The sequence below is a fragment of the Chamaea fasciata genome, unplaced genomic scaffold (genome assembly GCF_029207755.1).
Source record: "Chamaea fasciata isolate MVZ Bird 193981 ecotype frontalis unplaced genomic scaffold, bChaFas1.0.hap1 SCAF_2, whole genome shotgun sequence".
NCBI classification, from domain to species: domain Eukaryota; kingdom Metazoa; phylum Chordata; class Aves; order Passeriformes; family Sylviidae; genus Chamaea; species Chamaea fasciata.
The window spans coordinates 52,595,204-52,605,174 of NW_027094087.1; the positions used below are offsets into that span (position 1 = coordinate 52,595,204).

Genomic DNA, 9,971 nt, shown 5'->3' on the forward strand with positions numbered 1-9,971 from the left:
TCAGCCCTGAATGCAGTGAATTAAGCTGATGCTTCGTCCTTGATATCAGTGGTAGCCAATCTGTCATGTTGCCTTAAAATCAGGCATGCCCAACAACTTCCAAAATTGTCTTAGTCTGTCATCTTTGCTCTGCTGTTGAAAGACAGTGAAATAACAGCATTTGTAAAATGAAGACAAGTTTGTAAACAGGCTTGTAAAATGAAGAAAGTGTTAAAATTAATAGTTCCACTATTCATTTTAAGTAACTGTTGTTTTTCTCACTTTTTTTTTTGTTTTTCTTTGCCATTTAACTACAGTTCTGTAAACGTACACATTTCTCCTCCCTTCAGTCTTTCTTCTGCTTGTTTTTCCTCTCTGTTTTCTTTCTAACAAAAGACCAAAGAAAGACTATTTTATTCTTCCTAAAATGTCAGGTTTATAGTACAAGTCCATTACTATAACTATTACCAGAGAAAGCTCTGTGTCCCATATTTCTGGACTAAAAGTTTTCAGTAGCAGATAAAACAAGGTTTTAGTTTTAGTTTTTTTATACTAAAAATCCCAAAATATGTTTCCTGAGAAGATACAACTTCTATAGGCAAAGTCTCTCAGATCAAGGATGGTCAAACTATTTCAAATCCCACTAATAAACAGCCAATATAAACTAATTGGCTTATATGTTCTACACCCTTTATTTAGGTACTTGACAGCACCAGCTCAATCCATTCTTATTGGATTCGGGAACTCCAAATATGCTATTTTTGTTCAGCAGACTCTTTGCCAACCCTATTTACCAAGGCAAATTTAGTAAGAGGAACATATTTTCCAAAGGATTAGGAAAATGAAGGGTTTGAATTGTAATTGATCTTGCCTTTAGCAGAGAGTTTTGCCTGCTTTTGTAGCTGGCAGCCACAACAAAACCTTAAGCAACATATGCCCTGTAGAGTACTTGATGTGTTCAATTTGTTAGCTGCTCTAAACAGCTTCAGCAGCCCAGGCTCCATGTAAGAGCTCACACATCATTACATACAATCATTGAGATGACAAGGGTGTGCAGTGCCTGGATTTACTACAGTCACTATCCACTATTGTTCCCTGAGTGACAGAAAGGGACTACTCCATGCAAAACTGTTACTGAATCACTCTGACAGTTGTTCCTCCTTATTCTTTCAGAGGACGATTGCTGAAGCTCAGAATAGTTTTTGTTTTTTTTCATTGAGTAATTGGAGAAAAAGGAATACAGTTCAATTTAGCAATAGCTGTGATGGGCCTGAGACAAAGCAAATAGCAGATCTTTTAGTAACAGGGGAAAGCAAGTGCTGTGAACAGTTGGTTTGGTGAGAAAGCTGAAATATAAACATTGTGAAAGAGACATACGCAACATGTTTATCAGAATGAAATAGCTGCTAAACAAAACTAAAAATAATAATTGAAATGCAGAGACCCATTGCTTTTCAAAATAAACGTCAGTGCAAAGCACTGCAGTTATTAATTGCCATATGGCATTGTTCAAATTCCTCAGACAGACTCTTCCACTAATCTATACTTTCCTGTGTCATGCATGGGACAGAGATGCTTCATAAAATCATCAGCTTTAGCACCTCATCAACACCAGACACAAGCAGCTGTCACGCGGTCCCTGAGGTCTAAAGGCTAATGTCACCAGCTGGGTCAAATCCTTCCAAGTGCCTGTCCCAAGGAAACACAGGTTTTTCCATTCCAGATAAATACAGCAAATTAAGAGTGACTTGACCAATCAAGGGGTTTTTGAGCTTTGAACCAGGAATGAGTTCACCGATTACTTCGTCTTCCTTTTACCCACATCCCTAATGGGGACTAACCTGTATCTGGAAAAGAGGCCTGGATTTTTTTCCTTTGAACTTATGTCACATAAAATATTTTAAAGCCTTTACTGTTAGGTGTACCCACAATATAGGGTAATGGGAAAAGTCCTTAACTTCTCAGACTACAGAAGAGATTAAAAAAATCATTTGAATTACTAGCTGGATGTGTGAAAAAGAATACCATATGCCATTTTCACGTTTTAGATTTTTATTTGTAATATTGCTACTTCAGTTTCGGTATTGTTCACCTGACACCACTGTGCAAAGAATTAGCTTTACAGTTTTCTGAGAGTCAGACTAGAGGCCAAAGGAGATGCACCAGGCAAGGAGCTTGGAGAGAAATAGCTGGAGGAGGAAGGAGTGAGAACAAGGAAGATTGAGGAAAGAACAGCCTTAGCAGGAGTATGCAACCTCCTTTTGCCTTTTTGGAGCCAGAGGAGGAGCAGAGGGTCACTGCCACTCCTGACAAGGTACCATGGCAGCAGCATGTAGGACAGGCATGAAAGCACTTCCCTTTCTCTCCCACAGAGATGGGCTAAAGGTGGGAGATCCCATGGATCATCCTTGCAGCTCCATTAACTTAGGAGAAGTCATCCAGCTAACAAACACAGCATGCCTCTGGCGGCAGGGTCATGAAGTCAGGGGGAAAAACGTCTCCTTGACTGAGGTGACACTACCAGCAAAGTTTACAGCAGTTCGTTCACAGGCTAGCGTGGTGAGTATCACAATGAGAACCATGACAGCAGCAACCCCACTTGTAGGGTGCTTACAAATCTAACTTGCTTTTGTAGATGGCTCTCCATGGTCCTTTTAAGGAATCAGCTCTCTCTGCCTGATGCTGTCTGGGTGTCACTGCCAGAAGGAGAGGATAGGTCCTGGACACGCTTGCAGACTATCCTAAGCCGCACAATTCTTGGGATACAGGGTTGGTGCGGCACCAAGCCCTGACCAGCGCATCTACAGCCCACGGAGCTGAGCGCGGGCGCCACCGCCGAGCCATCACTGCTCGCTTCGGAGCTCGAACCTAAAGCCACAGACACGACCTCTCCCTGTGTCCCTCCCCGCGCGTAGCAGGAGGACGGTGGGGACCGCTTTACCCAAGGCGAACGCGAACTCCCCGGGCCAGTCGGAGCAGGGTGATGCCACTCCGGGGGTCACGCCGGACCGAGTCCCAGGACGGCAGGAGGACAGGACGGGAAAGGCAAGGAGACTCGGCGCTGAGTGGGATGCTGCCGGGGCGCCGGTACTCGCTGCCGGAGGGAAGCCCTGCCCGGGACACGAAGCCGCCGCCTCAGCCCAGCCCCAGCCCCAGCCCCAGCCCCGCCGCGGCCGGGACGCGCTCGGCGGCGGCCGCCGGCAACAAGTGCAGCCCCGCGGGGCGGGCGGGAGCTGCGCCGCCGGCCCGGGAGAGCCGCCCGCACTCACCCGCCCGTCTCCGCTCCCGAGTCCACGCACTCGTCCTCGCCGCCGGGCTGCTTCTCCATGGCGGCGGCGGGGCTGCGGGGCTCCGCGCCCGCCCTGCCGCCCGCTGGGAACGGCGCTGCCGCCTCTGCCGCCCGCCGTGTGCCGCGGCGACAGCGGCGACAGCGACAGCAGCGAGAGCAGCGCCCGCTCGGCCGGCCCGGCCCGGCCCCCGCCCCGCGCCGGGGGAGGCACCGCCCGCTGCCTCCAGCGCGCCCGGCACAACCTGCCCGCCGTGCGGGACACCCAGAGCGGCGGCTGCTGGCTCAGAAACCGCTTCAGCACCTTCGCCGGGGCACTTCAGCGTTTCCAGGGCTAAAGGTGCATGCAGCGCCCCATGTCCAGTGGAAGTTAAGAGAGACTGCTGGATGTGTGGACGTCCTCACTATCCATCCGGTCTTGGAACATCCGCTGTTACAGCCTTGTATTTGAAGTCTTTCACTGTGCTGGGCTTTCTCCAGCCTCCCTCAGAGCTGCCTGGAACTTGTTCATTACATCGAATACAATAACTTTGAAATTACGCACAGAAACGGGCAAGGGGTGATTTCCAACCTGATGAGAATTTCTATAATGATGCAAAAGGAGCATTAGAAGCATTTTGAATGCTACCAGTGAGGAAATGCTGATGTAGGACAGCTGAGTGGTAGTGTCTATAAGGTGAGAGTGAAGGGAAAAGTTGTGGGTGCGCTCCTGTATCATGTCATGCATGCCTACTTATTTTGTATTTGGAATTGAACACCTCTCTCTTTCTCCATCACTTACAGAAATACAAATATCCACCCATGTAGGTGTAAACCAAGATCTTGCCCATCCAAAAAACACCCCCAAACAACGACAACAAAAAACCAAACAAACCCAAGTCTTCCCTCAACCCACTGAGTCCATTCAGTCTGTGGCAGATTTTACCAGAGGAGGGGGCAAAACTGATTTGTTAGCTCAGCTCTCTAACCTGGGAGACCAGCTCTTTGTCTCTTCTGAATCAAGTTCAAGCACAAAACTGGGATGGTGTGCTCTGTGTTCCCCACAATTTAGATATTGTGAGATAATTAAACCTATCCCATCGCTGGAGGCCTCTTCCTTTAATATTTTGTGGAAAATGCTTTGAAGAGTTGGAATTTTCTCTTCAAAAATCTCTAACAATCACCAAATTTCTATCAGCTGCCGGAAATGATCGGAAGTAAAAAAGGTTTTTTTAATAAAAAAATAATTTAATTTAAAAGAAAGGTTTTCAATAAAAAATTATTTTCTTATACCTTTTCATATTTGTCTTACAAGAAAGAAGAAAAATAGTGAAAATCTTGACATTAAAGACATAAAACTGAACAGAATGTAAAAACATACCCCACAAAACAACTTTCCGTCAGTCTAAGAAATGCTAAACTGGTTTAGTTTTCCACCAATACTTTTATATCTATCCATCTCTACATTGCATGGCACTGCTGTCCCTGATTTCAAGCCTGCCAGTGGTCTCTCAAGTTGTATGTGGCAGCACAAATTAATAATGACACCTAGCATGGTTCAACAGGCTGCGTGTATTTCAAGCTACTATTGTCTCCAATAGCACATGGTCCCGGTTCTCTAAAATAATCTGGGTGTGGATAGGACTCTTGCAAAATAAAAGAAGAGGAGAACACCTTGGGGAGAGTTGTCAGGGTGGTGTTGCCATGCTGAAGGAACAACAAGTCGGTACCAAACCCCAAAATGCCTATTATGAAACTGGTGAATTCCCATTGCTCCACCTTGGAGAGACGCTGAACTCAAGTGCTATCCTGTGGACTCCCTCCCAGCATCACAAAAGGTCAACCCACTGAGCGTCTTCAAAGATTTTTAGAGGAAACTTTCAGCATCTACTATTCATCAAGAATTAGGGGAAAAAATGTGGTACAGGAAAGTCAGTGTTTGATCTGTTTTGACTATCTGGTAAAGGCTGCATGTCATTTTGAAAGTGGTTAAATGATTTCTCATTTTATGTGGAGGATTTCACATTAACATTACCATAAATATAAGGATTTAGGTATGGAATAAGCCCCCTTAATAATACCTCTTCCATCCTCCCCCCAGCAAGTTGTTAAAAGCTAGTTTGGACAAAATCCTATAAATGGGACTCATACAGAACAGTCCTGTGCAGGCACCTACACAGTAATTCAGAACATATGGAAACAACCTCTCTATGCTTTGTGACTGGTAAACTGCCATCCAAAACAATTTACTCACAAAATGAAATTAATACAATTTCTTTTAGGCCTGGGACCAAAATGCTGTGCTTGTTTGGTTTCTAGCTTGCTAAAATTTGAATCACCACATTCAGGTAGGAGGCATTAATATTTTCAGATAAACCATGTCATTAGGAGATTCCCCCAAGGCTAGACAGAGGCAAAACTGAGACAACAATTCTTGATTCCCAGCTCAGGGCTCTGTTTTGGGTAAATATTTTATTCTCCATCATTGCAATGGCCACAGACGACCCTGAGCCCCACAAAAGTGGTATTGGCAGTCTCTCTTACCAGGATTGGACAGGCCTGCTTGTCTCTCTGGTTCTTAGCCTACACACATGCATTTATTTAGCTAGTGCAACTGTGCTTAAAAGCAGGTCAATTTTATTTGCTCTTAGGAGTGGTTTCAAAGTGAAATAAACTTACTCCAGCCACCGTTGAACTGATTTAAGACGTAACCAAACCTCCTTAAATATTTAGAAATAGGTTTAGTTAAATTGATACATTTCTGTATATAAAATTTTAGGTGGTCAGCTAATAGATCTTTTCCATTTCTGACTTTTATTATTCTAGTTAGTTTTGTTTAAACACTGGCATATGAGGGGATCTGGAATAGATTTTATGCTGCATTTAAAATTAATTTATTCCATCTGTCCCAGGGAGGGAAAAAAGAAACATTCAAAGGAAATATATAATTAAGATAGTAAGTAAAGCTACCACAAACTGTAGGTTCTCTTATTTATATATTTGCCCCATTTAACTCTGTTTTATTCTGGTCTTTCACATAATTATGGTGAAAAGGAGACTTCTCTGCATTAAATTCCGAGCATTTAAAAGATTTTAATGAATGAGGTGTTAACTCCTGCCCCTTAATTAGGTTTTCTCTGTTACCTGTACTTCACATTTTGTCCTCTCTACTATTTCTTGAAAAAAGAGAAGTTAAGTTTTAATTACTTTATTATACTTATGATGCTGTGATATCAGTTTAAAGAAAAAGATATTAGTGAAAATATTTCTAATATAAATTTCCTCAAATTTCAAACCTTTCATTTAATAGCAGTGGTGGTTAAGAACCCAGACACAAAAGTAACAGGAGACCTTGGATCTTTAAAGATCCCAAAAAATCAAAGCATTCTGTTGTCAAGACCAAACACTGAGGATGCGAAATGAACATTAGTTCTGCAGGAAGTTCTCTTGCTCCTACTTGCCTAGATCCTAAAATAGGACCTATGGTACATAAAAGAGGATGTAAAGCCAATTTTTATGACTGTGTTCAAATCTGTTATCATGGTAAGTCCCACACTGTGGGTAATTAGGAGGTGTCTACCTTCCAAAGGACACTTGCAGCATATCTGGGGCTATATGTGCAAATTGCCCAAGGTTAACCATTTTAGCTTGTATCAGCAAAGTTAAGCACCACCTAACTGCAACCTCCATCTGCTATAATCTCTGTCCTCGCAGAAGAAAATACAGACAGCAGATCCTCCTCCATCACACAGTGGTCTCAGTAACTGAGAGCACGGTGCAGGAGAGCAATAGCTGCAGCCTCCAGCCAAGGAAAGGCACATTGGAAAGCTGAAAGATGAACGACATTGGATCATACAGGGACTAAAAGAAGGGGAAGGAAAAGCATCCATTTCCCTGATGAATCCTCACTTGGATTCAAATTTCAATATCTTTTCTGCTCCCTGAGTTCTGTCTGCTGGGGTATCATCTTTCTGTCACCAGCCGGGAGGATGGAAGGCAAGCAAAAGAGTGTAGCAGGGTAGGGAGAGAGGAGAAAAATGTGTCCCTTTTAATTGGAACTGAAATTCCAGTGACAGGGGTGTTCTGTTGGGGGAAAGAGCACTCAATTATTTTCTTTTCATGCAGCATTTGTGATCTCTCCCTTTTTCTGTGCATTTCCAAAGCAAAAGGGGACAGATGCCACTGCAGTTCCTTCTGGCATTATGCTATAAATTAGAGAGTCCTCTTAGCTTTTGAGGGACAGACCAAGAACCTAGCCTAGCAGAGTATTTACTACCATAGACAAAGAAATAACAAAGACGCTAAAGGATGGGATTTTTCATTCCCAACTAAAACCTTTCAAATCGTGTTGTCTCCACCCTCTGCTACCTGACTCTGGAGGCAAAATCTCACCCTCTAATAAGGGGTTCTGGATTCCATTCCTGGCGCTTTCTACTCTAGGTATTGTGGTGATGAACTTCTCAGTTTACAGAATCTGGCATTTATAGAAAAGTTTTTCTCCTTTAATGGTCCCCATGGAAATTAGCCCTCTGCAGGTCAAGGCTTTGTTAACATTCACTGCTGGACTTAGGACACTGGGTTGTGGTTTGAAAAAAAATGAGACAATTGCAGTTTTGGAAGGAGGAGGAAAATTATGGCTTGGCATGTGGCTCACTCTTCATGCTAGGTCAGCCTTAAAAGGCTGACTTTTAGACTGGTAGATGTTGCCAAAATAGTTGTGGCAGTTTCTCACATAGACTGTTGGGTTGTTTGGATTTTTAAAGGTTATGATAAGGTCAGTTTCATTTGTGGTAGGTCTCAAGCCAGACACCCAACCTCCTAAAATTCTACAATTTTGAGGGAACTTACAACTATGTAATAGAAAGTTATTTCTTCAAAGCACCAAGGCAAGGGTTTTCAGTGAAGTTTAAGGGGGCCTGGTTCCCTGGTCCCACTCTTTTAAGTTTCATTTAAAAACTGTAGCACACACACTCCTACCCAAATTCATGGTACAGTACAACAAATACTCATTTTATAAGCAAATTGCTCTTTTTAACTTGAATTCTAGTATATTAATTTTTTTTATGGAAAACTTCTAGCACTCAGCAACGGCTGCTATAAAAACTTGACTATTTGGAGTCCTTTTCAGTATCATCCCTAAGCCCAGAACTCTATGGGAATACAAAAGGAAGTGGAGCTGCACCCCATCCCTGCTCAGGCTTCTGGCTGGAGGTTTGACCAATGCGGGTGATAAAAAGCCCTTTCCAGGGGAAAGGTGACTCTGTATTATGGACAGAGTCGAGGTGACACTGTATTATGGACATTAGGAATTAATCTTGCCCTCACACTGCAACCATCCCATTCAAGCAGATCCTTCCGGTGGATGAAATCAGCGGTTTGTTGTTTGTGGATGCCAGGATCAGAACTCAGGACTGGACCTTAGGGCAGTGGCTCTGTGCCAGGCAATGTTGAATCAGTCCCCAAGCTCGGCGAGTGCACTGACCAGTCCTGATATCCTAGATAAAGCATGAGAGGTTAACCTTTACCGTAAACTCGGACCCAGCCCTTACTGGCGTGAGGGAACTTAGAAGGGCTTAGCACCAGTTTGGGCAGCCCTGAAGGTGGAAATCTCAGTACACAAGAGCTATGTGCCATGGTTGTGTGAAGGCAGGTGGAGGTCATGCGTTTGAATTCCACTTTTGCTGGTCACCTGCTGATAGTGTTACTCTGCACCTTTTCTTTGGTGCTCTGCAAGAAGAGAGAGCACCAACACAATCCAAACAAAGCCATCTCCACCTTCTCCACGACTAGAGAGGTGCTATCAAGATATCAGTGGACGGATGAAGGCCTAAAAAATGTGCACATTTCCAGGTACTCTTAGCCCATTTGGCCAGAGACCACTCTGATCTGTGCTGGCTGACAGAGTATGGAGATGACTTCTGTGGACTTGCTGAGGTAGGGAGGCAATGCTTGAGCCAGAGTATGAGTCTGGTGATGCTTGAGTGTTTGCCTTGTGTCTCTGTTGTTGGAAGTGTTAAGAGTGTACTGACACACATCCACTACTAAAGCACAGTGGAAATGTTTCAGTTGACACATTTAAAGAAGTGCTAGCCAGCGTCATGAGGTGCCACATGTGTGAAAAGTATACCAGGAAAGCAGCAATGGACTCGCTGTCACTTTTATCAGGTCAGTGAGACAGTTCTGGCTTCTGGTGAGTGTCCTGAACCTGTCGCACATACTCAGTGAATGATTATTATATTCAGAAAAGCACTCCTATATTGGTAACCATGACAACTCCTATTAAATGAAGTTTTTTTCATGAAACTGTGTGATTTACAAGGCAGAGAAAACATTTATTTTCAAGGACCAATCCTGTACCCATTGATGTTCAAAGAGGAAAGATTAAGCCCCTATGGTAGCAGCAGTAAATATTACAGCAGCTTTTACATGTAGACTCTTCTGTAACTGAAAATGATCTTCAGGGTTTTTTTCCTTTGCAGCTGCTCATGACAGTAAAACTTTTTACTCTGGAAAGCAGCTACATTTAAAACACTGTTGGATCTCCAAGGGAGATTTTATTTCCTAATTGCTCTACCACATTTTACGAAAATAAGTTTTGAATTACCCATAATACAAATTTTTAATTGTAAGATTGGCAGTCAGATGGTTCTACTAGGTTTAAATGTTTTTACTAAAACCTTTCATCCAGTAGCTGTGAATTTTAGCCACTGACTTATCAAACCAACAT

At 43.5% G+C, this 9,971-nt stretch overlaps 1 protein-coding gene across 1 annotated transcript in view; it reads right to left on the reverse strand.

The window, feature by feature from the left end:
- The window catches only part of FAM124A (family with sequence similarity 124 member A), a 40,624-nt gene extending 37,317 nt beyond the window's left edge, over nucleotides 1–3,307 (reverse strand). The window contains exon 1 of the mRNA XM_066177446.1: nucleotides 3,249–3,307. Within this exon, the coding sequence (XP_066033543.1) occupies nucleotides 3,249–3,307 (59 nt within the window). The remainder of the gene's footprint in view (nucleotides 1–3,248) is intronic.
- Between the last annotated feature and the right edge of the window lie 6,664 nt (nucleotides 3,308–9,971).